This window comes from Pyrgilauda ruficollis, unplaced genomic scaffold (assembly GCF_017590135.1).
Source record: "Pyrgilauda ruficollis isolate IOZ18807 unplaced genomic scaffold, ASM1759013v1 scaffold36, whole genome shotgun sequence".
Taxonomy (NCBI): domain Eukaryota; kingdom Metazoa; phylum Chordata; class Aves; order Passeriformes; family Passeridae; genus Pyrgilauda; species Pyrgilauda ruficollis.
This window is the reverse complement of record NW_024525045.1, coordinates 3,162,425-3,187,824: the sequence shown is the minus strand read 5'-3', so window position 1 is coordinate 3,187,824 and position 25,400 is coordinate 3,162,425. Positions and strand designations below refer to the sequence as shown.

Sequence of the window (25,400 nt, the reverse complement as noted above, 5' to 3'; positions counted from 1 at the left end):
AGGATAGAAAAATATCTTGAATCAGAATTGTATACCACATAGCACCTACTGTTTCTGCATTGCAGATATATTTAGCTCTAACACTGCTTGTGGTTAACAGGGTGTAGCGTAGACACAGACAGCTGATCATGCAGTCAGACCCGGTGCTCGTGTGGTTTGTCAATACTGCTCAGGATTTTGATGGACTGTAAAAGAGAGAAAACAGAAAGGAGAGAAAAAGAAATGTTTTATTTGTCTGAACATTAGACCTTTAGCTATATTATTTTTGCTATCATTGGCTTTTAATTTTTTTTTTAATACTGGAACTTAAAAATTAAGAAAACACAGCAAATGCATTCAGGATTTAATGTGTGCAACGTGAAATCTTTCTGCATCGAGAGGATGTTGCTGTAGTGGATGCAGCGTTTCTCCAATAAGCAAGAAGACTGTTTTGTTTTCCTCGGCAGGCGACTCAGCCATTGCACAAGCAGATTTTGATAAGAGTTTGAAATGCCTACTACTGTATCGTTGTAGAATTTGGAGTTTGCTAACAGTGTTAGTGACTGGAGCTCATCTTGCATCACCAGTTGATGACAATTTTCTTTGTTCCCTCCCACCCAGTTGAACCAAGACTGTTGCTGATACGCAATGTCACTTACAACATTAATCAGATACTGCATTTAAGGTGAGCTGTCCCCTGCCTCCTCCCTTACCAGAGCTGTGCTGCAGTATGTATCTTACTCCTGCAAGCCTAAAATGGCAGGCAGGATTAACGTTGCTTGTGCTGTGTGCATGCTGTGTATTGAATTCATTATACTGTGCCTAGTATCTCAAATGTGAGTATGTAAATGGTCTGTGTGCCATGTCATGCAGTAGTGAAGACTGGTTTGTGCTTCATTACAGGCTTAGATATTTGAGCATCACCTTAAGAATTCTTTTTTCATTTGCAATGTGGTGAGCTGTTAGCTTGTCATCACATTCAAACTACATTATTAGCCCTTGGAAAGGAAAAAAAAAAGCAAACTGTGCTTCCAGATGGTGTCACCCTTTTTCTCCTTGCATTTACTGTAGTTTAAATAATGTATATTGTATTGTTAATTAATGTGAATATCGAATTAAAGCACTTGAAACTTACATATTTATTATGCAGGTAGGAGGCACGTCAAATCTATTTTTAACTCTTACGCAGTCCACGTTGTGCAATGGGCTTTGGTTGTCGAGTTTATATTTTCAGCTGTGATATCAATAGGTTGATTTTCAGTAAATGTGACAAGTGGCCTTTGCAGTGGTCAGCTTCAAGCTTTGAACACTTTGAGGAGGAGAAAAAAAAAAAAAAGCCAACCTTGTTTTGCAGTTTCGGAAAACCTTGGATGAGGACTTTTTTTTTTTCCCCACTCCTGCTTTCCCTGTTGATAAACTCAGTTCTCCTGCTCACGGTCTATTCAAGCTGCTTCCCATCTGAATTTTGACAACTGCTTCTAAAAAATTATCAAGAAGACCACGAACAGAACTTATCTCCATCGCTTTACATAAAAATGGCTGGGTGCATTGCCATGTTAACACTCCTCTAAGTGGTACATGCAGGTAGGTTGAGATTTGCATGTTTTACTGTTTTCTTGGTCAGTGTTGCAAGAACATGAAATGGGCTTTGGAATGTAGCTTTCAGTTTTAAAATGGACTAAACTGTTAATGAAAAACAACCTATATTAAATTGTTGTCTTCACATGTTGGCATGGCAATTACTCTTATCTGGTTTTTTTAAACCTATTGTGAAAGTGGAGCAATCATGTCTGTTAAAATAATCATATGTACTAAGGGCGTGGCAACGCTTATGCAACAAAAGAATTTTTGAAAACCTTATTGATTCCATTACATTTTAAAGCTGACTATAAGCATTACTAAACTTGCAGCTAAAAGGCAGAAATAAAAATTGAGGAAGATTAGAAAAAAGAAAAATATTTAAATTCTGTCATAAGCGGTTTTGTGTTTTGTGCGAAATATTAATTAAAGAATAATATGCTTTAATGCTTATATTTTCAGTACTGGCTACAAACATAAAACTGCAGTATTTCTTGTTATTTAAAGGAAGGCGAACTTTAAAGAGAGAGATTGATATAGATGGCCCTGTCAGCTTAAACTGAGTATCAGTTCACTGAAATGTGTTTTACTTCACACACACAAAAAAATTATTAAATAAAAACTTAATAGCCTTAAGCAAAAACTTGAATTTGAGCATAAAGAATAACAATAATTATGAGTACTGTATTACTTACACCAACTCATATAATATATTTCTTTCAGATTAATACTGGGCCAGAACCAGTTTCCTTGGCAACCAAATCCTTTAAAAAGGTTCAATGGTAGAGATGTAGAAAGATGTTATTCTCTTTAGTAGCAATATCACAATGCAAATGGAAATGTCGCAGTTGTTTCCTCTTAGTTCGAACTGAGAACGTGATCTCACTTTGTGTTTCCATGCGGCTATCAGTTCTTAAATGATGCCATGTTTATAAAGCTGTACACACAAAACCTGTTTTATTTCTGGTTTGCATTGGTTGTTCCCAGAAACGTACCCTGGTTTCTTTTTTAATTTAGCCCAGTCTTGCATGTAGGTCAAGGTTTGTACTGTGTATATATAAAGTAATAGTTTATTATCATCACATGTATAAAAATATGACTAAAACATTTAGCAGCTGACAAATGTAGAGAATCAGAAGGTTTAAGCCTTCTTTCAACTTTGCTGAATTCAGCCACAGTAATGCTAATAAACCTTTCTTTAAATAGTGGACCCAGTCTGAAGTTCAGGTAAAGAACTGTGTTTAAGCACACTGCAAAAGAGCTCCAGTCAGACCTTAAACAAGCCTTTAGAGAATAAGCTCACTTGTGGTCTGAGGTAATTTCCAGACCTTGTAGGTTTTGCAAAATTTAAGTATTATAATTCTTTATTTCTATTTTTAGCTAACATTTTTTACCATGCCAGTAAAGTTAAATATTATGTATACTACAGGTAACTGCCTACACAGATCAGATGTTACTGAATGTCTCCACTGAGCTTATAATGTAGTGTATCTCCTTGTCGATGCCCTTTGTGCGTGACTTGAGAAATTCTCACTACTGCAATGAGACTTTTGCAGCAGGGAAGCCATTTTCCTTTCATGTCCTTGACTTTAAAATGACTGAGTATATTTTGTGTGGAAGAAGACTCAGCACTGAAAGTGAATGCAGAGGAGGTATTTAGAAGCACAGCCAATTATCAATAATAGCCCTGACAGTATGAGTAATATTAAACTAATTCTCATTTACTTCTAAATATACCAGTTCAGTGCATTCCAAATGAGCAGAGTATAACTGTTCAGGAATATGACTTGTCATGTGTCACAATAGGCAAATCCTTAATGATGACAATAAAACCATTAGATTCATAATTATAGGAATAATTTAATGCACTCCAGTATTCCTCTGTTCCACCTAAAGAAGCAGAACTGAAAACGTAACACACAGCATCTCTCAAGTGACGTATTAAAGCCTGTATTTTTGTAATTTGATTTATCTCCAGTAGCTTGCTTCTGCTGATTATTTTCCTGTCTAAAATGTTAATACAGAGGGCACCATTAAATGTAGTAAGAAAGTAAATTTCTTTGTTTATTTCTTGTGTGGTTATTTTTAAAGGAAATGCTGAGCAAATGATATGCCTAATATATTTATTGCCTCTGATGCTTATCTTTAGAAAAGCTGGGGCACTTAGCAATAAACTGTTTTTATTATATCTTTGTGTTTAAACATACCCACTCAAGGCATTTTTAAAAAGTAGCTCCATTACATGAGCACATTTCCCTATGGTTGTTTTAAATCCATTTGCAGATTTGCTCTTTGTTAAGGGGTGCAAGTCCTCTTGTAATGAATATGACGGAACTCAAGTGCTTTCATGAGTCCAGAAAAACTCATTGGCAGCCATGAACGGTAATTTCTTGTAGCGAAATAAACGGATTTCTTCATTTAGGAGGAGTCCAGTAATTAGCAAGCTGTTTCCAGTTTTGACTGTTATACGTGGGTTGCTCTATGTCTTTCAGCGGCACTTACATCCAGCTAAGGCAGTGTCAGAGTGTTGCAGACAGAGGTGCTATAAAAAAATCTTCTGTAAACTTCATCCATTTTATTCTTTTGCTAAGAGGGCTAACCAGGGCATAGAGGAGCAGGTGCAGTTTTTCCCACCTCCAGCACAGCCTGCAAATGCTATTGTCAGGGGGGCCTGTTAGGGTTTTTTGGGTTTATTTTGTTGGGGGTTGGGGGGAGGGGGTGTTTAGTTTTATCATAGAAGTCTAATTGTTGATACTGAACCACCCTTTTTATAATTGGAAATTGTTCCTCTATCCATGCAAATTCTATTTCTGTCTAACAGAAAAGCTAAACAAAGCATGAGTAAAAATTAAATCAAACAAAAAAATTATTCACTTGGACACTGTCCTACTCGTTTTAAAATGGTCTTTCTAATTAAGGTTACTTCTGCCTCTAAACTTCATTTTGATTTGAAACTGCAGGTCTCTCAGTGGGAAACTACCTGTGTTCAGATATTTGTCAAACTATTAAACAGATTCTGGTAGTAATGAATAGGTACCAATTAACCCTTTTGAGGTAGTGTCTGTTGCGCTTTTTCACATAAATTGCTTCACTAAGTATTAAAAGGGCTTTACTTATAATATTGTATTTGAATTGCAGTATTATCAAATTTGGGAAATCTTTAGCTTTGGTAAGATCTTTAACTGTTTGATTCCTCCAAACATGATATTTAAGCTTCCCCTTTATCATATTTTGGTCATTTATGAATATGCCTTTATTGGAATTTGAGGTAATAATAATGACTTACTGCATTTTTTTTTCATTCTGGCCTTTGTTAAGGGGAGATGTGAGTTACAGATTTCTTATTCAAATTAACATATACAAAAAATGTAAAAGGCTAAACCAACAACAACAAAAAATTAACTCACCTTCTTACCTTTTCAAGCCAAAGTAATGGGTCCTGTATTTCCTGTACAATGTTATTGCTAAGAGCATACAGTGTATTTGCAAATGGAGGATGGAGCTGTGTATTCTTAATTGCTGCTCCATACTTGCTGCTGTGTGAATGCCTATCAGCTGAGTCATAAGGCCTTATCTGCATGATTTTGCAATTTCTCTATGGAACAATTTCATTTTTTTCAGTATCTTTGAGAAAAACCCAGTTCCACATAATTTTTATACTGTTACAGGAAAACCTTTTTAATATTTTTGATACATAATAATAAAATCAGGATGTTTGACAGTGATGAATAATCATTTAAGCAGAGAAATACAGGAAGTGTATTCCAGAGAGCAAGAGCTGCCTAGAAATGTCATTATCACAGATACTGTGATGATATCTGTGACAAGAGAGATCAAAAGAAAAGTGGTGGAAGAGAAAGAGGAGAAAGAAAACGTCTTTCAAAATAATTACTTTAAACTTGAAAACATCCTTACATTCCTGTCTAGAACATATCATTATGTCCAGTCTGCACAACACAGGTTAAACCATAATAAAACAATGCAGCAAAAGTTTGGTTAATGCTACTGGTTTGTTGCTGGTGTGTTCAAAATTCCCAGATGTAGATTTGGAGCCGTACAGCACCGCAGGGAAAATTTTGATGAATTACACAATGTATGTGGAAATTAGTACTCATCTAATAATTCAGTCATTAAATTTGGATTTTTCCCTTTGCAGGCTGATACACTGTAGCCACACAGTTCACAAAATTACTGAGATGGTTTTGCTGAAAATACCTGTCAATACCACTTTTAAAAGACTCTAACAGAAGAACAACCTGATTTTAGGTGGGTAAGTTTATGGGGTAATTTCACATAGAAATAGAGCTAAATTATTTAACACCATCACCACCACATTACCTGGGTATATTTTCTGTTAATTTCTAGTTTATTACAATAATTTAAGTTCTCACTATGGTACCACATTGCTCTATTTGCATGTCAATATTGTTAGATTTTTCCAGTTCCTACTGGCTTTCTATTGCTATAGAGATTGGACAAACAAAATCAGACAGAACAGTTTTTGAAACAGGTTGTTACAGCCTTCAGTGATCTGCACAAACCAAACATATTGGTATGCACACAAACCTCCTGAGCATGCCAGAATGTTAGCTCTGGATCCCAGTCACGAGTGTTCATTACAAACCTGTGCCACACAGGAGAGGCAGAGGAACTCTCAGTGCCAGTGCCTGTTTCTGACACTGTTGTGTTGGTTAAGCTGGGTATAGTTCATAGAATCTCTACCTTTATACATTACTTTAATCAGGGACACCAAAAAGCCTCTTGATTCATGAGCTGGAAAGAGCAGTTTGTAGATTCAGGTATAGTATTGTGATAAATAGTCACAAAGGATATTTCAAAATAACAGTTCACATTTTGCACGGCTTTTTCAAATATTAGCAGTTTTGTTTTTTCTTATTGTGAATGCCCAATAATAATCTTGGTTAGTATAAATATGACTGGTATCTGTGCTCCAGATTTAAGAGACACTTGTATCGAATGAAAGAATCAGTGAAATTCTGATTAATTGATTAATTTTTAATGTGGTCCTTGGTACCAAAGGGTACAAGAAAGGGAGAAATCCCACTGATTACAGTGGCAATATTTGCACAAATTTTGGTAGGAAATGCTTTGTTGCATCAGAGCCATTCTCACTGTGGTACCTGTAAATTGAAATAAGTAATTAAGGTCACCAGGCAGAATGTACAGTAAGGAATCAAATTTTTAAAAAACCCAAAAAACCCCACAATCCCACAAGTCAAAAAGCCCTCTTCATTCCTAAAGAATCTCAAAATGTTTTCTGTAATTAAATTTACTTTTAATACGCAATGCTGTGTGACACAGAAAATGTAAAGGATTTTCAGAGGCAATAAAATGGCATTGGTGGTTTAAACTAATCAGTAAAACATTACAATTAGATAAATTCAGGTTACTTGCATTTACAGAATCGATGAGCCACAAAACCCAAGTTTTACCTATTTTAAGTAAATTATCTTAGAACACTTGCTCAGTACATTTTAGACAGAATACTGGGCCATAACCTGTTTCCTTGACAACCACATAGGAATAAAAGGTACATTAGCAAAGCTGCAGATGTGTGTCAGTGAATGCTTATTAAGCAGCCCAATGCATTTACATACCATGTGCTCACAATAATGCATGCATCTTGAAAATCACCATATAAAAAGATTTCTGGGCATGGCCCAGTGTGGTTTCCTAATACTCGAAGATTTTAACCAAAACCCCTCATGTTTTCAATGGAAATATCTCTTGTGACTTTTTATTATTGAACTTTCAATTTGGCTTGCAATAGCTGAATAAAATTGGCACGGTAGGCTTGGTCTGCAAATGGAAATCTTCCTCTAGGATTCTGAATACTTACAGCACTGCTGTAAGTACAGATGGATATCATGGGTAATGGTGTCTTTCAGCAATGCTCAGGCACTCTTAATTTGAATCTTGCACCAGCATTCAGAAGCAAGCATGATCATATTGCTTTACACAGTGACAAACTAAAGCCACTAAATAAGAATGAAGCTGGTGTTGCTTGTAGCACTCTGGTTCTATCTAACATAGCCAGGCAAAGAGATAAGACCCAAGTATTGTCTTCTGCCAGACAACAGGAGAAGGCAGGGATTGAGAAACAGTTAAGTCAAAATGAAAGTTGATCGTGGACTTTTGGAATAATATCTGGATGTAGCATTTAGGCAGCACTTACACTTTCTGTGCAAGTGTTCAGTCCCGGATTAAAAAGAAGGTTAGATAAATAAGATCAGTTCTGAGAAATTTGTCTGCTGACTTCAAGTTTATGTACGGGTTATTTTTGGCCTTTCTTCTTAAAGTATTCATTTATATATAAAATGAACAGTGTATCCAACACTTTGGGTTACCTAAATTATATATTTTAAAGAAATAAGTCTAAAATCCTATTTATTAAAAAGATGGGGGAAATGGGAATCTGCAAATCTTGGGTTTAAATTCAGGGGGTGTAACCTGAGAAGTTGCTTAGCTGACAAGTAGCCTCATTAAATTTGCCTTGAAATCAATGAAAATATTCCCATTTTTTTTGGAGTGCTTAGTAAGAGAGTAGACTTCATATATAACAATCATATTTAGGAAATTAAGATTATCCTGACAATGTTCAACATTTCCCTTACTCTCAACAGCCAAGCTGAGAACCAGAACTTACTATTCATTTCAGATAGTTTAAACACTGTCGCAGGAATCTTTTCATGATCCTGAACCATAAACAATGTGGATATGTACTATCACATGCTACTATTAGGGCTTCTGAGTGAATAAGAGTTTGGGAAATTATTATGGAGAGGCAAGCCAACTGTTGGGGTTTTAGTAGTAGCGGTAGTAATAGTAGCAGTAGTAGTATTAGTAGCAGAAGTAATAGTAGTAGTAGTAGTAGTAGAAGTAGTAGTTGTTGTTGTTGCTGTTGTTGTCCCCCACCTGAGCTGAGCTGAGATCTGAGCAGTTCACATTGCTGGTAGAGCAAGCAGCACAAACCAGAGCTGGAGCCATCACAGTTCTCTTTGTACTGCCAGTGCTATTTGCTTTTGCTACAGCCCTTCTCCACTGCATGAGCAGAGGTCCTGCTTCAACCTTTAGTTTGGAAACATGCAGTAGGATGGAAAAGGAGGAGTAGGGCTTGGGCTGGGCCCCTCTGGTCAGCACAAAACGGAGCACAAGAATATTTAAGTGCATATGAAGTTCTTGAGTGTTCACGAAGTTGCCATAATATTTGCCACGCTGAAGTGATGACTGAGAGCAATAGCTATACCTTGTATGTTGGTGTTGGTTTACTGAAACAACAGCAAAACCAAAAATATTTTGCAAAATTTTAAGGAATACTGGAGGCTAGTGGTGGCAAATTAACAGCTTGAAGACCAGTCCTGGTTTCCAAAATGGCTGTGTGCAGCCACCTGGCAGACCAACTGAATGAGGTGTTTGCAGATGCAGACTGAACTCTTTCCAGTCCATCGTGATTTGCTACATCAGCACTAGTAAAGGGCAGGAACTGACGCATTGGCCTGGCCCCCACATACCTCACCCAGAAGAACAGCAGCCCCAAGCCTGCACTGTGGATGCTGGCTCCCATATTCAGATGATGCTTCCTCTGAAAATTGGAAAATAGAGGCTGAACTCAACTACTTTTATTTTACCTTTCTGATAACAGAACAGGCAACAGAATGCCACACAGTAATTGTTCTGAATGAACAAAACCTAAATGTTTAGTTTGCTTCTTCTGTTTCAAGCTATTCAAATATATTAATCACTACATTTGACAACAGTCATCACCAGAAGAATGTCTGTTGTTGTCACTCTGCCTGTAAACATAGCTTCATGTTTGCAACTGATCTCTGTTAGCTAAGGACTGATATGTCCTACAAGTGTAGGCAGCTAGAAAACAGCTTGCCAGCAGCACATAAAAAAAGAAAGACTTAAATGGAAAATAATAATAAGATTGTTCAGAGATAGCAAGATGTAAAGTCAGCTGATTCTTAGTAGCAGAACAACATAAGCTTTTGTATTTTGTGCAAGAGAAGAATTTGGATTTATGTTATTGTCATTGCTTCATTTTCTTTTTTAGACTGGTGAATAAGAAAAAGATGTAGTTACACCTTTAAAAATTGCTTGTATATGTCCTGTTTAGTGTTAATGGGACTCTGATTAGGCCATGTCGAAATTTTAAAAAAGGCAGCATTTCTTGGACCAAGACTTGGTTTGGTGCATGTGCACAGCTCACGGTTTGAGAGCTGAGCGAGTTGTCCCAGGTTTCTCCCCTCTCCACCAGACTTGGAAGGGCAGGGGGCTGCTGCAGGTGCTGTAACTGGGCTCCTTCCCCCTCCACTTGATGCTCAATAAGAGGAAGAGGTTGCACCTGAACTCTTTCCCTTGCTCATGGGCCACAAAGGGGAGTTGAAGTCACTCTGGGCTGCCGGGTCTTTGCTGTGCCCCACTCCTCAGCGAAGGGTTGGCCTGCCTGAGGGTACAGAGGAGCTGTTTCCTCCTCAGCAGCAGCCCTGGATGCTCTCACCCCAGCAGGGAGAGCAGTGAAGATGACAGTCTATCCTAGCATTTTTCTCTTGGACAGGCTGGTCTAGGCACTGAGACAGAAACCAGTCAAATCCTGGCCAAACTCCTGTTGCTTATGAGGAATTTGCAAGACTTGAGTAATGCTCTATATGTTGTTTCCTGCTGTTGCTTAAGAACTAAAACTGCTTGTCTAGAGAGGAATATTGGCACATTTTTTTCATTAAATACTCTTACAGAAAGAATACCATATACCACGACTTGCAAAATAAGATTACCAGACTTCAGCAAAGCCTCCCAACACCACCAATTCAGTAACCTTGGAAATGTTTTATACATTTTAAAGAGATTTGCTGAAAATTTTCTTTAGATCTTACAGATTTACCATACCAGAAATAATCCAATGCTAAACTACTTGGACTTCCTTCTACAAAGAACACAGTATTTGTGTGCTGTGATGAACAATCATTTATGTCTAATAGTAATTGGTACTATATACTCTAGCAAGCTCCCTGTTTCTAAAGTACCTCACTAGTGTCGGGCATTACACCTGGAACCAGGGCTGCAGAGCAAATGCATCTTGTCCCACTTCTCCCAGAGATCACTGTAGTGCATGCACAGGTCTGGCTGCAGCACCAGTGCCTCCATTTTCTTTGCTTGCAGTTGGTTTTCCATGAAACGTTAGAATGATTATGTAAAATATTGGATGAGGCCAAGACAGCCTTAGAAAGAATTACTTTTTCTGAAGAATATTTTTCACACACAATGAGCTGATGGGACTGTGAATTCCCAATAGCTCAAATTATATATATACACATAGATATACATACATACATATATATATATATATATACACAGAAATTAGTACCTTCAGTTACACTACTAGTCACAGAAAAGGTGATTCTTTTTTTAGTGGATGAGCTAAAGTTGCCTTAAGAAAACACCCTTTTTAAAAAAAGAGAGAAAACTTGATTCTTTTATTCGTTCTCCGTATCTATTATATTGTCTATAGATATTGACTGCCAGAGCATCCAATGTTTAAGTACAAATAAATTATTGTCTCTAAGTTGGACATATCAGCTATACAAATGATGGTTATGCATCTGATTTTCAAAATAATTTAAAATAATCAATTTTAATTAAGATTTAGGGGGAATTAATAACCTAATCTTCCTTAAATTTGTTTCAAGATGCTTGTTCAGTAAGGCATTTATTTCCTTTAAGGGATTACAACAGGTTTAATTTAATCCATTTTATTGTATTGTTACTGACAACACATTTGTCACAAATACTTTTTATGGCACTTGTGTCAAAAATCTTCATTAATACATACTATTACATATATACACATCTAAAACAGTAATAAATGAAAAAAAGCCAGCAAATAAGCACTAGGCAAAGTCCAAGATTAAAAGTAACCTATATGAAAGTATGAAACTTTGCTTATCCATTATGTAGGTTGGAATAAAAATGAATGTTGGGAAAATGCTGGGACACACTCTGCCTTTGCCATCAAAACCCCTGTGCCCTTCAGTTATTTGTTTCCATTCCCACAGCGGCTGGTGAACAGCTACTGGTCATTCATCACTCAATTTGCCATGAGATTAAAGAAATCATGTTCTGGTGGCAGAGAGCCCTAAGCTAAAAACATATTCATTGCTTCAGTAGGTGAACTCATAGGTAAGAATTCCAGTGATCCAGAATTACAAAAGGAACTAAACTCTTCACAGAAAAGTATTTCTAAGATGAACTTTTAATGTAGACTGTGTAAGTTAGTGAAAAATGTGTGTATAAATCAGTCGCTGAAATTGTTACAATTTCCTGACAGGAAAAAATTTCTTGCCATAGCTTTTAACCAACTGGGAAAGCACTAATTCCAAGATAGAATTGGGGGAAAAAAGAAAGACCTTCTCTCTTTATAATAGATTTTGTACATTATGTTGATATTAAGCAGTTTCCTGAAATGATAAGCATCATTTATCATGAAGGGGCTCTACCAAAATTCTAACTTCCAGGCCCATCAAGTGTAACAATGATGAAATAGTTCATGCTTCTGGATTTTTTTTTTCTTTTTGCTAAAATTAATAATTTCCTGTTATTCAGGGCTTTTACTGCGTAGGCTTAAGATTCGAAAATAAAGGTTCTGTCCCATGACGCCTTATACAGAATACCTTGTAAAAATAAACATGGGTTAGCCTTGGACAAAAGCAAGCTTTAAGACAAAAACCAACTGTTCATTTACCTAACAATGTTTTTCACCTCTCTCAAAGCCCAGTTTTTCTCTAAGCTTCATGACTCCAAGTTCTGAGAAAACCGACTTTGCTGACTATTTGCAGTGAAAGGCTGAGAGAGACAATATCTGGGAGAACTGTACAAATGCGTTGGAGCATCTGGACAGATGAAATCAAGCTCTGTCCTTCTTTGTCTAAGGGGGCGTTTGTTACTCCTTATGAAGCACTAATGGTAATATTGTGCTTGTTGCCTGAGGCAGTAAAAATATAAAGAAAACCTAAACTATGATTAATACTGCTTAAAACAAAACTCCTCATGTTATTTGAGTTTCTATATATGCTTTAAAAAAAGATAATATAATCAGATAGCGAAAAGGGTAAATGTTACTATAATTCACCATTTAAATGTAATTTATTTCAGGTTTTTTTTCAAGGATATGTTTCATCTCTGCTTTCCGAAGGAAAGCGGCAGAAGGTAGCACAGAGCTATCTATGCTCAGAGATACTTTCTCTTTCTTCCTGGCCGAAGGGCCTGGAAGGACAGGCAATGAAGTTCTGTGTTAGGTCCAAGAGGAATTCTCCGGGACGTGCACAGCACTGCATTGATGGCCGTGGAGCAGGCGCCGGTTTCTGGGAGCGCCGCGTTTCCTGACGGGTGTGAATTCGCAGTGGTTGCCTCCCAAGAGCTTGGCGGAGAGGCGCAGTCCCCGCTGCCCGCGCTAGCTGAGCCCGCGCGCCCGCTGCGCAGTAAGGACAGGGAACACGCGCGGTGCCGCGGAGGGCGCGGGCCCGGCCCTGCCCGGCAGACCTCGGGCAATCCCATTGCCGGGATCGGCACAGCAAAATGGCGGCCGCGCCGTCCGGCCGCCGCCGGGCCGGGATCGCGGCCCCGGCCGCAGCCACCGCCCGCCTGCCGCCCGCGGAGAGCCCGCGGGCCCGGTGTTAATGGCGCGGGGACGGGGCGCTACTGCGCGCGGGCCGAGGCTGCGCCGGCGGGGACGGAGCGGCGGCAGGTCAGTGGCGGCTCCCGCGGGAGGGGCCGCGCGGGCACCGCGGCACCGCCATGAGCGGGCGGCAGCGCCCCCCCGCGGGCGGCGGCGGCCGGGCCGGGGGCGGGAGGGGAGGCCCCGGGGCTGGGGGAGGCCACCCGCGGCGGGAAGGTGGTGGGAACGGAGCAGCCCCGGAGCGCCCGGACACCGGCTCGTCCTGCGTGTCCGAGAGACGCGCTGCCGAGGCCGCACGGGCTGTTCCGTGCGGTGGGAGAGGTCGTGGGAAGTGTAAAGCGGGGAGTGAGAGAATTGAGGTCGGGATGCTAATAGTGGGGAAGAGCCCCAGCTCTGAAGGAATGCTTCGTCGCGAGGCATCAGAGGTGTGTTAACACTGACATACTCTTAGGCTACATTCCATCACCCCACCCCAGCCCCCCCCAGCTGTCGAATTAAGAGAGGAAAACGCGAGGCTGAAAAAAACATTTAAAGTAATGCTCTTCTATAGCAACAGGGAAGGAAGGATGTGAGCAGCGAGAGTCCAAAGAGAAAGTCTCTCGATGCAGTTGAAGTAACGTGTAGCTCTGTAGAGTGAGCACTAAGCTACACGCTCCTGCGAGCTACTGAAAGTCATTAGCCGTCATTAACATCATTAGACACCATGAACACGGCCCTGCATGCCCAAGGTTGCAGGGAGGCTGCAGTGCCATGATCCAGGCAGCCCTGCTGCCGACATAGGACTGGTGGAATGATTCCATAAAAAACTGGGCAGTCACCGTAGCAGTGATGGTTGGACAGTAAGTTTCCAGGTAAGCAAGGATCTGAACTGGGACGATAAGGGGGGAGGGATGTACTCGTTTGGGGATTTTTATTTGTTGGTGATGCCTGACTCCATTTTGGCTCTAGAATAAAACCAGCATTCTTAAGGAGACTTAAGATACAGGTGAATGTTACTCCTCAGCTGGGGAAGCCAGCTGGAAACAAAACAGAGACGTCGAAGTACCTTTACAGAGTGGGGTGAAACTGAGCATAAGGAAGATGTGGAATGAACATATTTCTGTACTGTCCTGTTGGTTAGTACCAGAATGTATTAGCACTTTAAAAACCCAGTAGAAATTCACGGAGTAAGAAAACAGGGAGAATTCTTACTGCAGTTCATCTTTTGTCTTGCTGGTTTTGATTTTGCTTGGGTACTAGCAACTGCCACTAATGCTTTGGAGTTTTTTTGTTATGCCACTAGCTTGTCTTTCAGTTTCAGCTGACTGAAGTGGAATAGAATAATCTCATACATAATGGGGTGCACTTGCCTGGCAGTGGATTTCAAAAGATAAGCAGAAGTTAAAAGAATTTTCCTAGATCGTAATAGTTCTCTGTGGTAGTAAAAGATTTGTATTTGGTATTCATGGGCCAGTAAAACATCTTCTGAACTCTTTGTTGACTTCAGAGTAATGTTAATATAAAAATTAACAGTAGCTTCTACTCTCAGCTTTGTCCACTTAGAGCTGGCTTCTCTAATTAGCAGCATCATCTGTGAGGCATTAGTAGTCAGATTTGTGTTTGGATGCATCAATCTCTGATCTTGACATTAACTTTTAATATTACTTATTTTAATTTGTGAGTCTTGTCCTGGAATGGTGTTCTGTTCATGTCAGAAAAGATAGTGTTATAACTTAATAAACCTACTGACCATTACACTTAAGTTTCAGATGAATATTTAAATGTTACTTTTCCAAGTGATTCCAACAACTTTTAAGGACAGGTTAAGTCTATTACTATATTTGCAGAAAATCTGCAAACAGTATTGTAACCCCCCCCAATCAAAAATTCTGCTGTTCTGAACCTGAAGTTACTCATAGGTGTACCAAAGACCATTAGTAATGCTACAAAGGTACTGTTCAGATTCCTAAGAAATTATTTATGTCTGGATTGAGAGTAAAGAGTATGAAATGAACAGACAGATTTGTGGGGAAAAAAAGAGGGATTAGTTGGCTGAGGAGTTTTGTTGCTCTTTAATAAGTCAAATGGTATTTATTTATGTTTTGGGAAAAATTTACAAATAAAACTAAATTTTCTTCTGTAATTCTATAATAAAAATCATACAGAAGAGCAGTTACATTCTGAATGGACTTTCCAGTGTTTAATGAAAAATATTTAATACTAACACATCTGAAAAGTTTGATCTCCATGTATCTCAGTTCTTGGTAGTGCTCCCTTGGAAGAGCAGGTTTTCGTTTTACAGTATGAACTGCAAATGGAATGTAAAAAAATTCCTGCAATACTCCATTTATATGTATGTGCTAGGTAGGGCATTTTGATTTTATAGCATTTCAGACATGTTTTTTCAAATGCAAGAAGCAAGACAGGTGAAATAGGAGGTAGTAGAGAATCATTGCGGACATGAATAAGTGGACTATTTGAGGTATGTGTAGGTTGAGATGAAGAAGGAAAAAGTGTTGGCTCTGAAAACTGACTTGCTCTGGAATTTTTCTGTATAACTTTGCAATGAGATATTTAGCTTATGGTTTAGCACACCGAGAAAAAAAATTAAATCACCAAATAGCAAATGATCATTTCTACAATGTTGACAGAAGGAATCTAGTTTAGTATTTTACTGAGCATACCAAATTGTCCAGGATTGCAAAAGCTGGCAATCTATATACATGGCAAGTAGAAATTTAAAATACTCACTTTTGTCCTTAGGAAGATAAATTTTAAGACAGTTAGTTGAATAATAAGACTTGTACTAAACCCACTTGGGTTTGTATGCCTCTCAGCATGGCATTAGCAGCCTGATACACTTAGCACACAGTCTGTCAGATGATGTGTCTTTGAACTAAAACCAGCTGTCTCCAATAAAGAAACAGAAAAAACACAGGCAAGTTCCTGTGGGGCAGTTCACTGGGAGGTAGAGTTGACATCATTTATTTCCTATACTCAGGAAATAACCCTATCAATAGCTCCTGTTGTGAAATGTTTTTGATGTGTGACAGTTGGTTTCTAATACCACATCACATGAGCAAGTCAGATGTAATCTCAGACATTGTCAATGAGAAAAAGGAATCAATTATGGAATAGTGGCTGTGCTGGAAGAAAAGAATTGTCAGTATGCTTTCTGCAGACCCCATACGCCAGAAACTATCTACAGTTACATCTGAGTTTTCAGATACCAAACCAAAACAGATAACTCTTATCTAAACACTGTGAATTTCAGGTTGCCATTCCAAATGAGTAAATATCACTTCTTGTAAGCCAAAGTAGTGTCATAAATAAACCCATCATAAACTATGATTTTAACATTTCAAGGCATCAGGTTGCCATTCCAAATGAGTAAATATCACTTCTTGTAAGCCAAATTAGTGTCATAAATAAACCCGTCATAACTATGATTTTAACATTTCAAGGCAAAAAACATTGAATCTAGATTTATAGCTGCTGAGAGTGATCAAATAATCAAAATAATATTCATGAATGTTTCTATCACCATTATATTGATGAATTTGTTTCTTGACATCCATGGCATATTATGGGAAACATCAGAGGTATTTTTTGTGAATCACAGTTTTGTTCTGAATTTTGTGTGTTGAAAATTCTCAGCTGTCAAATTCTGTTAGAAATTTTGACTATTTGCATAGACAACACCTTTCCTGATAGAAGCAGTGGCCATGCTGCAAGGTAAAAATTTTACTTCCAAGCTTCATCTGTAATGTACCAAATCACAGTCTTGTTCATAGTATGTTTGGTTTGTCTTCATGGTAAAGTTGTTGCTACTTTTTGTGTAATTTGATTTCCAGGAACATAGTTTGTGGATTTGTGAAAAAAGTGTCCTAAGTGTAATTAGATGAGTTAGAGCAAGAGTGTATGACTTGTATTACTTATCTTTGTGATAAAAGCCCTATTTTCCAGAACAGATTACTTCCCAGTGTGATAAATGGATATGATTTGTACTAACTAAATTGTAACTATATCGATATTTTAGAAAATAATTGTGATAAAATAATATAAGGAGAAGTATATGTGATTAGTGTTACAAAGCAGATGGGCCCCTTTGCAAATGGTACACGTGAAAAACAGGATACAGGATGTAGTATTGAGATAAGCAAGATCCCAAAACAGAATTGGCCTTGGGATGAACAAAGTTGGGACGATTCCAGAAAACAGAATCAGCCTTGGGATGAGCAAAGTTGGGATGATTCCAGGTATGGAATCTAAGTAGTGGTTTTACCTATGAAATAATAAGGCTTATTTGGAAAATAATGCTTACTTACATAACATAAAGCTCAGCTGGTGTGTACAACCTGTAAGGCTCTTCAGAGGGCAGAGAGGAAGACAGCGAGCCTTCCTCTGAAAAGACAACCAAAAAGCCAGGAGATCCCCTAGCAACAATGGAGCATGTGCTATGCAGTATAGTGTTGTAGAGTTCAAGAATTGAAAATAGAAGGAGATTTCTGGGAAATATTGATGAATATGTATTAGCCTACAGTATATAAGTGTAGTTTGGGTTCCTTTGTTTGGTACGTGAGGCAGAGTGAGGAACCCTCCCTGTACCCTGGTCGGTTTGGCTTATGCTTTATATGAACCTTAATAATAATTAATTAATCACTGCCAATTTTTTTATATGCGTGATTATATTTAACATACTTGATTGTATTAATTTATATTAAATTGCTGTTCAATTAAAATTGCTGCTAAATTAAATTTTGTTGATTATTAAATTAGACATATGGAACTTCATTTATAACACCAGTGTTTTGGGTGAATGAGCCAATGTGTTCTAAATGGTCGTTGCTGTTTGCTTAGTGAATAAGGGTTAAACCTTTATTTTGCCATTTGGATCAAACCCATCTTATATATTGGCATTCTTAACTTAAAGTATTTGAGGGTAAAGGTCGTCATAAAATTTTTAAAGCTGAACATTAAAGTTTGGAGCAGCAGATGGAGTGTTTAGAAGGTAAATCCTGACTGAGAGTGTTGTAATATTTCAGCCTGTCTTACAAAATTTCTGTCAGTAATATTCTTTAAGGTGCATTTTCCTTCCACAAGTTTAAAAAAAGGGTCTTTAAGAAGTGTGATTTTTTTACTGTAGTGATAAGTTCCACTAGCACAGCTATTTCTTCATGACTTGAAGTCAGAAATGGACAGTAGTAGTTCAAAACCCTACTCCAGACATGGGAAGAAAAGGAATAAACCTCATTATGTGGTACAGATCTGAATTTGAGAAAAAACATCTTTTGAAAACAGATTTTCACCAGACAGAAAATTCAGTTGACAAAAATTGTCAAAATTCAAATTCAACTGGCAAATTAATCAATTTTTTCCAGAATATTTTTCATTCATATTTTGCATATTTTTTTCTCAATGGGATGAACTAGTATATTCACATAGTAACAGCCTGGCTAATCTAAATAAGTTTTGTCAGCATTAAACCTGATTATTGTATATTAATGGTACTTATTATTGCAATTAAATCTTACTATTTGAAAGAAACTAAGAACACACTATCTAATTATAAAGTGTGAACACTAAGTATGAACTGTAACTGAAGGAAAAAACTCTTATTTTCTACTTGTTACTCCATTATTTTCTACTTGTTTTACTCAGAACTTTTCAGTCATTTTAAAGTAGTGTAAATTATTGAGTGAATTTAATCACTATTCAAAAAAAAAATCTCTTCACATAAACAGTGTTATAGGTACTTCACTGTTGTCTATCAAATTGTGTTCCTCGTGCATTCATTTGCTTATAAAGCCTTACCATGAAACTGAGACTCTCTTGCTGTGATTTAAATATGAGCTTAGTAAGGAGGTCAGATACAGCTGTGCTGTGAAGCCGGTGTCTGACAAACAACCCAGAAAGCAAAGTCCTCCTCTGCACAGAACCTCGGGTACACAGCCTACCCCTTCAGTTGTGCCAGGTCCCTCCGTGGCATGCTGGGGAATTCCATCCAGGCTTCAGGGAGTCCTTTGGGGTGACCCTGAGCAGCTGCACCTGCTGGCAGAGCAAAAGGCATGGGCTGCATTCTCAGTGAAAGGCTCAGGATGCACAGCAGGTTCAAGCCGGTAGGGAGTGAGAGGGATCCTCTGCCTCCTGCTGAGGAGCTATCGGTGCTCCTGCCTCCTTGATCTGGACAGACATTTCCTGCAGTAGTGTTGGCACCAGAGAATATAAGATGACTTAAACCTGAAATATTATGACAAAATTTTACTCGTTCTTAAACTTTGAAAGTTAATAAACTAAAAATATATATAAAAATAATATGGAACTATAAACTTAATGTGTAACTGAAATGGATGAAAAATGCCTTCTAATTTGTTTTTTTTTCTCTTGTAGATGACAGTCATGTCCCATTCAAAGGACCTCAAGGACGACTTCCACAGTGACACTGTACTTTCCATTTTAAATGAACAGCGCATTCGGGGTATTTTATGCGATGTCACCATAATTGTGGAAGACACTAAATTTAAAGCCCATAGTAATGTGCTGGCAGCTTCAAGCCTTTACTTTAAAAACATTTTTTGGAGTCGTACTATCTGTATTTCAGGTCATGTACTGGAGTTAGATGATCTCAAAGCTGAAGTGTTTACAGAGATACTGAACTACATCTACAGTTCCACAGTAGTTGTTAAGAGGCAGGAAACTGTAACGGACCTTGCAGCTGCAGGGAAAAAACTGGGAATATCATTTCTAGAAGATCTTACAGATGTAAATTTTGCAAGTTCTCCCTGTCCGTATTCATACTGTGTTAATGAAAAAGGGGCTGTCAAAGAGGAAAAACATGAAAAGCGACACGAAGATTCTGCTGTGACAAATGGACCACGAATTACAAATGCATTCTCAATTTTTGAAACAGAAAACAATTTGTTTTCTCCCCTTGATTTGAGGGCCAGCTTTAAAAAGGTATCTGACACAATACAAGCTCCCAGCATTGGCCTCGACAGAAGCGATGTGTGCAAAGATGCTGAGCCAGCCAGTACCTTGGCTGAACACTCCTATGCAGTTTCTTCTGGGGGAGATACTTCACAAGGAGCACCTTTTGTTGACCAGGACAGCAGCCCTTCATACCAGGTGGGTGAGGACCACTATGAAAATCACCAAGCCACCCCAGTCATTCAGCAGGGAAAACAAGCAGGTAGTACTCCTAAGTCAGCCTTTAAGCCCCATGGTACTGGTTTGGCTGTAGCAAAAGTACCAGCCTCCACCGTAACCACTGCAGAAGCCCAGCACAAAGCAGTTAGTGATCAGACAACTACTTCCTTTCCAAAACCTCAAGATAAAACAGGAGATTTACATGTATCCAGAGAAGAGGGAAACACTTCTGCTAATGTCTCTGCATCTGGGGCGACAGCCACTCCACCTGTTTACACTTGTAACTATTGTGCAAAATCATTCAATGACCGGGTGTTACTCACTGCTCACCTTCAGCTCCACTCAGAGCATCAGGAAACTTTCATATGCAAATATTGCAGCAAACAATTTGCAAACATAAATATACTGGAAAGTCACGAACAAGTCTGCATGAGATCAAGTAACTTATCAGCTCACAATGGAAATGAACAAAATTTTGCAGATAACTGTACTGCTACAGAGGGACGGAATGGAAGCTCCTGTGCGAACACAGAGCCTCTGTTGTCTGAAAACAGCATCACTGATTGTTCTAATGCAAACTGCACTTTACCAGAAACGGATCATTTGGTTAAAGTCGTTGATGGGCAGATATTATACACTTGCGTTGTTTGCAAGCGTAGTTATGTCACATTGTCCAGCCTTCGAAGACATGCCAATGTGCATTCCTGGAGGAGAACATACCCTTGTCACTACTGCAATAAAGTCTTTGCATTAGCTGAGTACCGCACCCGACATGAGATCTGGCACACTGGAGAGAGGCGCTACCAGTGCATTTTCTGTCTGGAGACCTTCATGACTTATTATATACTGAAAAATCACCAGAAGTCTTTCCATGCAATTGACCATCGCCTGTCAGTAAATAAAAAGACGGCCAATGGGGGTTTAAAACCAAATATGTACCCATACAAACTGTATCGACTCTTACCTATGAAATGCAGGCGACTGCCTTATAAATCCTATCGAAATTCTTCTTATGAAAATGTTCCCACAACTACCCAGGCTAATGAAACTGCTTCTACTAACTGTTTCATTCCAAGCTCTCTTAGCTCTGAGCTACCACCGCTTAATTTTCAACATAGTATAATATCAAACAACAGAACTCTGGCCTTGGATACATCTTCATGTAATAATACAGCATCTTCCACAAATACTCAGAATCCTTTCTCTGGAGGAGTAGGTATCTTAAATTCTGACCTGCAGAGGGACTTTTTCCCAGCTGAAAAAAGAGTTTCTACTGCTGCAAATGACTCAGGTTCACAAGAGTGTGATTCCTCAGTTGTGTCTTTAGCTAATGTAAATGAAAATTCAACCTCTGTCATCAGTTACAGCAGCTCTGCACCCTCTGTTATAATGCACAGTAGCAGAGTTTCTTCAGTAATAATGCACAGTAAAACAGTCACTTCCATAGAAAACAGTAAGACAGAATCTTCAAATAACCTACCCAGTCAGTCAGTAAGTGATGACTGTAAGTATGGGTCAGATAATTATGGGAAGTGCATTACAAAATCAAAAACTATTAAGGAGAGAAAGAAAACACTGCTGTACAGCAAAGCAGAAGCAACTGAGGATACGCAGCACATGACAGGATCTGAAGGTTCGTGTAGCAAAACTACAAATACTGTCCAAGAGTCCAGTAAAACTGAAACATACATTGCAAAGCCTGCCTTACCTGGAACATCTGCTGACAGCAATGTTGCGCCTCTTTGTCAGATAACAGTAAAAATTGGTAATGAAGCCATTGTAAAAAGACATATATTAGGATCTAAGCTGTTCTGTAAAAGGGGTCGAAAATCCAAACACGAGTCCAAACAGGACAATCTCATTGAAGAACCAGAAATGGAGGTAAAAGAAAAAAGCCCATCTAGACTCTACAGCTCAGAATGCCTAGAGCTGACAGAAATGTGTGATGATGTTAGTGACCAGGACTCCAGTGATAAGCCCTGGAGACCTTATTATAACTATAAACCAAAAAAGAAATCCAAACAGCTAAGAAAAATGAAAAAGACCAAGTGGAGGAAAAAGCACGGAAGCAAGAACACTGGTATGGAAAGCCACAACACAAGCAGTCGAGAGTATGCACTCAGGAATGCTCCCGAGGAAAAGGTGGTCAGCCAGGAGGAGAACACAGAGATGCCTAATCTTCACTGTGAGCTCTGTGAAAGAGACGAGTCTTCCACAGCAGAAGCTCAAGAACATGTACACTGGCATGTAGCTGCTTCAAAGCCTTACATTTGTGAGTTATGCCAAAAACAATTTCAAAGTCCATCCACTTTAAAAATGCATATGAGGTGTCACACTGGGGAAAAGCCCTACACTTGCAAAACCTGCGGTAAATGTTTCTCAGTTCTTGGTAATCTACAGAAACACGAACGTATTCACCTGGGTGTCAAAGATTTTGTCTGCCAATACTGTAATAAGGCATTCACTTTAAATGAAACACTTAAAATACATGAAAGAATTCATACTGGAGAAAAACGCTACCACTGTCAGTTTTGCTTTCAGAGCTTCTTGTATCTTTCTACCAAAAGGAACCATGAGCAAAGGCACGTACGCGAACATAATGGAAAAGGATACGCTTGCTTTCAGTGCCCCAAAATTTGCAAGACTGCAGCTGCTCTGGGAATGCACCAGAAGAAACATCTATTCAAAAGTCCAGGCGCACAAGATAGAAAAGAACAGTTTTGCAGCGAAAGCACTAAACTTTTGGAAAATCCACATTTCCTTGGCTCAGAAGGAAACGAAGTGAAAAATAAACAAAATGTAACTCCAGAAGTTATACTGTGAGTGACAATTGTGCAAAAGAGAAGAAAAATCCAAAACTATATATTGGAGAAGATAAAGATGTATTGGATGGGGAAACGTATCAGTAAGGTCAAATTTCTTCCATCAATATATGCAAAAGAAAAAATAACACAGAAAAACTAGTATTTGCAATAATACAAATTTAATTTGGAGCACCCAAAATACTTTTGCCACAACAGACTCTAGCACAGAGAGAAAACAAAATGGCCAACTCAGACCCTTCTACTTAACATTACAAGAAAGTAGTCACTGAACTATTTTACAGTTCTGGTTTTGAATCAGAATTCTTGGAAGCAAAAGTAATAAGTAGGTTCATTGTGTATTCTGTAGAAGAATTTTTTGCTGCAGAAACCATACATTGCTTTTTTTGTTTTTCTTTTTTTACAAAAGTAATGTGTTTATAAAGGAAATAATTGTAATCTTGTGTATTCTAAAGTGAAGATGGGAAGTGTTTCGTGGGCTTGGGTGTGCCGAAGTACATTTGGGTACTGCCATGCTTTTCTGTAACTCAGCCTTTACGAAACATTCAGGAGTTTAAACTACTATTTTCCTTTCCATATTCAGTTTTGTAGTTACCATAATAACTGTTAAGTCTTGAGTGGAAGTGTGAGAAGTATTCCCAATTTATATATCTCTGAGACATTTAATAAAAGTTCAGTGGAACTTGCTATAGCCAGTCTTCCAAACTGCATAAATCCCCATGCCAGTGGCCTGGTGAACTCTTCAGGTGCATTGGTCTAAAGAAAATTGTTCTTATGAAACAAAGAAGTCCTGTGTAGAAATGTCCACCTCCTGGTGGGTCTGCAACTCTTGTCTTTTAGAAATACAGTTTTTCCAACAGAAGGACATACAGACAGTTTCCGTCCTCTTCCTGGAATAATGCCTGGACACAAACAATAGAGCAACTCCCCATAAATACTTTGAGTTTGAGAGGAGTAGGTAAATAAGACTCTTGCTTCCATATATATCCCTGAGGCTATCTGTGTGTATAAACAAGTATAGGGCCAGTTTGTAGAGAGGTTCCCTGTGATCTCCATGCCTTAAATGCAACATTTAACCTTCAGATGTCCCTTCTCAGTGACCCCACCGACCATTCCAGCAGTATCCATGGCCACAGCAGAGAGGGGCCAGGGGCGGGCTGCTGGAGGAAGGAGTGTCAGCCTTCTGCCTCCCTCATCCTGCCACACGGAAGGGTGTGGTGGGCCTGCAGCCGCACAGCTCACTAAGAGCTGCGAGAATGGGCTTCTGAAACACAGCACCAAAATGTTCCAGTTAATACTGTTTTGTGGAAGTGTGATTCATTTTAACTGAGATGCTTAAAAAAGTCCAAGCAGGTGTATGTCTGCAAGTTGCATTTTATATGATAGGGTTCTGTTGTACCGTATCTGCATTTCTGGTAGTCATGTTCATCCCTGTGAAGTGTTAAAAAATTAGGTCATGACAAGGGTTAGTGATTCTTGACTTCATTCTCTGTGATGGTTCACAATTTGTTACTTAACTTTGTCTTCTTGAATATTTTAAAAGAAACTATAGCTTGGGTACAATAAAACTACAATGGAAATGATAATACAGTATTGATTGAAGTAATAATACAGTCCACTTGCTTATTCTGTCACTGGTGAATGCTATGAACCCTTTGAGAAATTCTGGTTTCATGGCAGCTTTGGTTCCATTTAAATAAGGATAACAGAATAATAAACACAGGAAAGTGTAAAGACGTTTCAAAGAAAGTACACAAAGATATCTTCTAAGTGGACTTGTATGGTGATAAATATAGACCAAAGCAAATAAGGTAGAATATTTATAAATACAAAGATAATTTTACAAATATTTTATATAACTGTATAGTTCATAAGAAAAATATTGTTAGCTTGTGTTAGGTTTGGGGGGGTTTGTATATTTTGATAAAAACACAACAACTTTGTAACTCTGTATATTCTCTACAGTTTATAGCAAAGCAGTTTTAAGATGGCAATGTCATGTTTATAGTTCAATTGTGGCACTTTTACTACAAGTAACATGTTGCAGTAATGAATCAAGTATTAATGACCAAATTAGAATTAAAGTAAGTGTAAGAGAACGTAAATACTATACGTTGTCAAAGACTGTAATTTGCTGCATAATCACATCTGTATTTTTGTTTAGAAGAAAATATTAAATGCAGATGTTAAGGATTGATAAA

General features: G+C 38.4%; 1 protein-coding gene across 7 annotated transcripts; it reads left to right on the top strand.

Annotated features, from left to right (window-relative positions):
* Window positions 1-258: 258 nt before the first annotated feature.
* On the top strand, window positions 259-25,400 carry ZBTB38 (zinc finger and BTB domain containing 38). Of its 7 annotated transcripts, none has more exons than XM_041475671.1 (3): window positions 259-664; window positions 1,402-1,563; window positions 19,622-25,400. In XM_041475671.1, exons 2-3 carry the CDS (start codon window positions 1,558-1,560, stop codon window positions 23,198-23,200), a joined length of 3,585 nt encoding a protein of 1,194 aa, XP_041331605.1. In that variant the 5' UTR covers window positions 259-664; window positions 1,402-1,557; the 3' UTR covers window positions 23,201-25,400. The 7 variants fall into 7 exon arrangements, 6 of the variants coding, with proteins under 6 accessions (XP_041331605.1, XP_041331606.1, XP_041331607.1 ...); XR_005955803.1 differs by lacking the exons at window positions 259-664; window positions 19,622-25,400 and adding exons at window positions 5,714-5,823; window positions 12,348-12,553 and having other exon boundaries at window positions 1,262-1,563; XM_041475672.1 differs by lacking the exon at window positions 259-664 and adding an exon at window positions 5,714-5,823 and having other exon boundaries at window positions 1,262-1,563.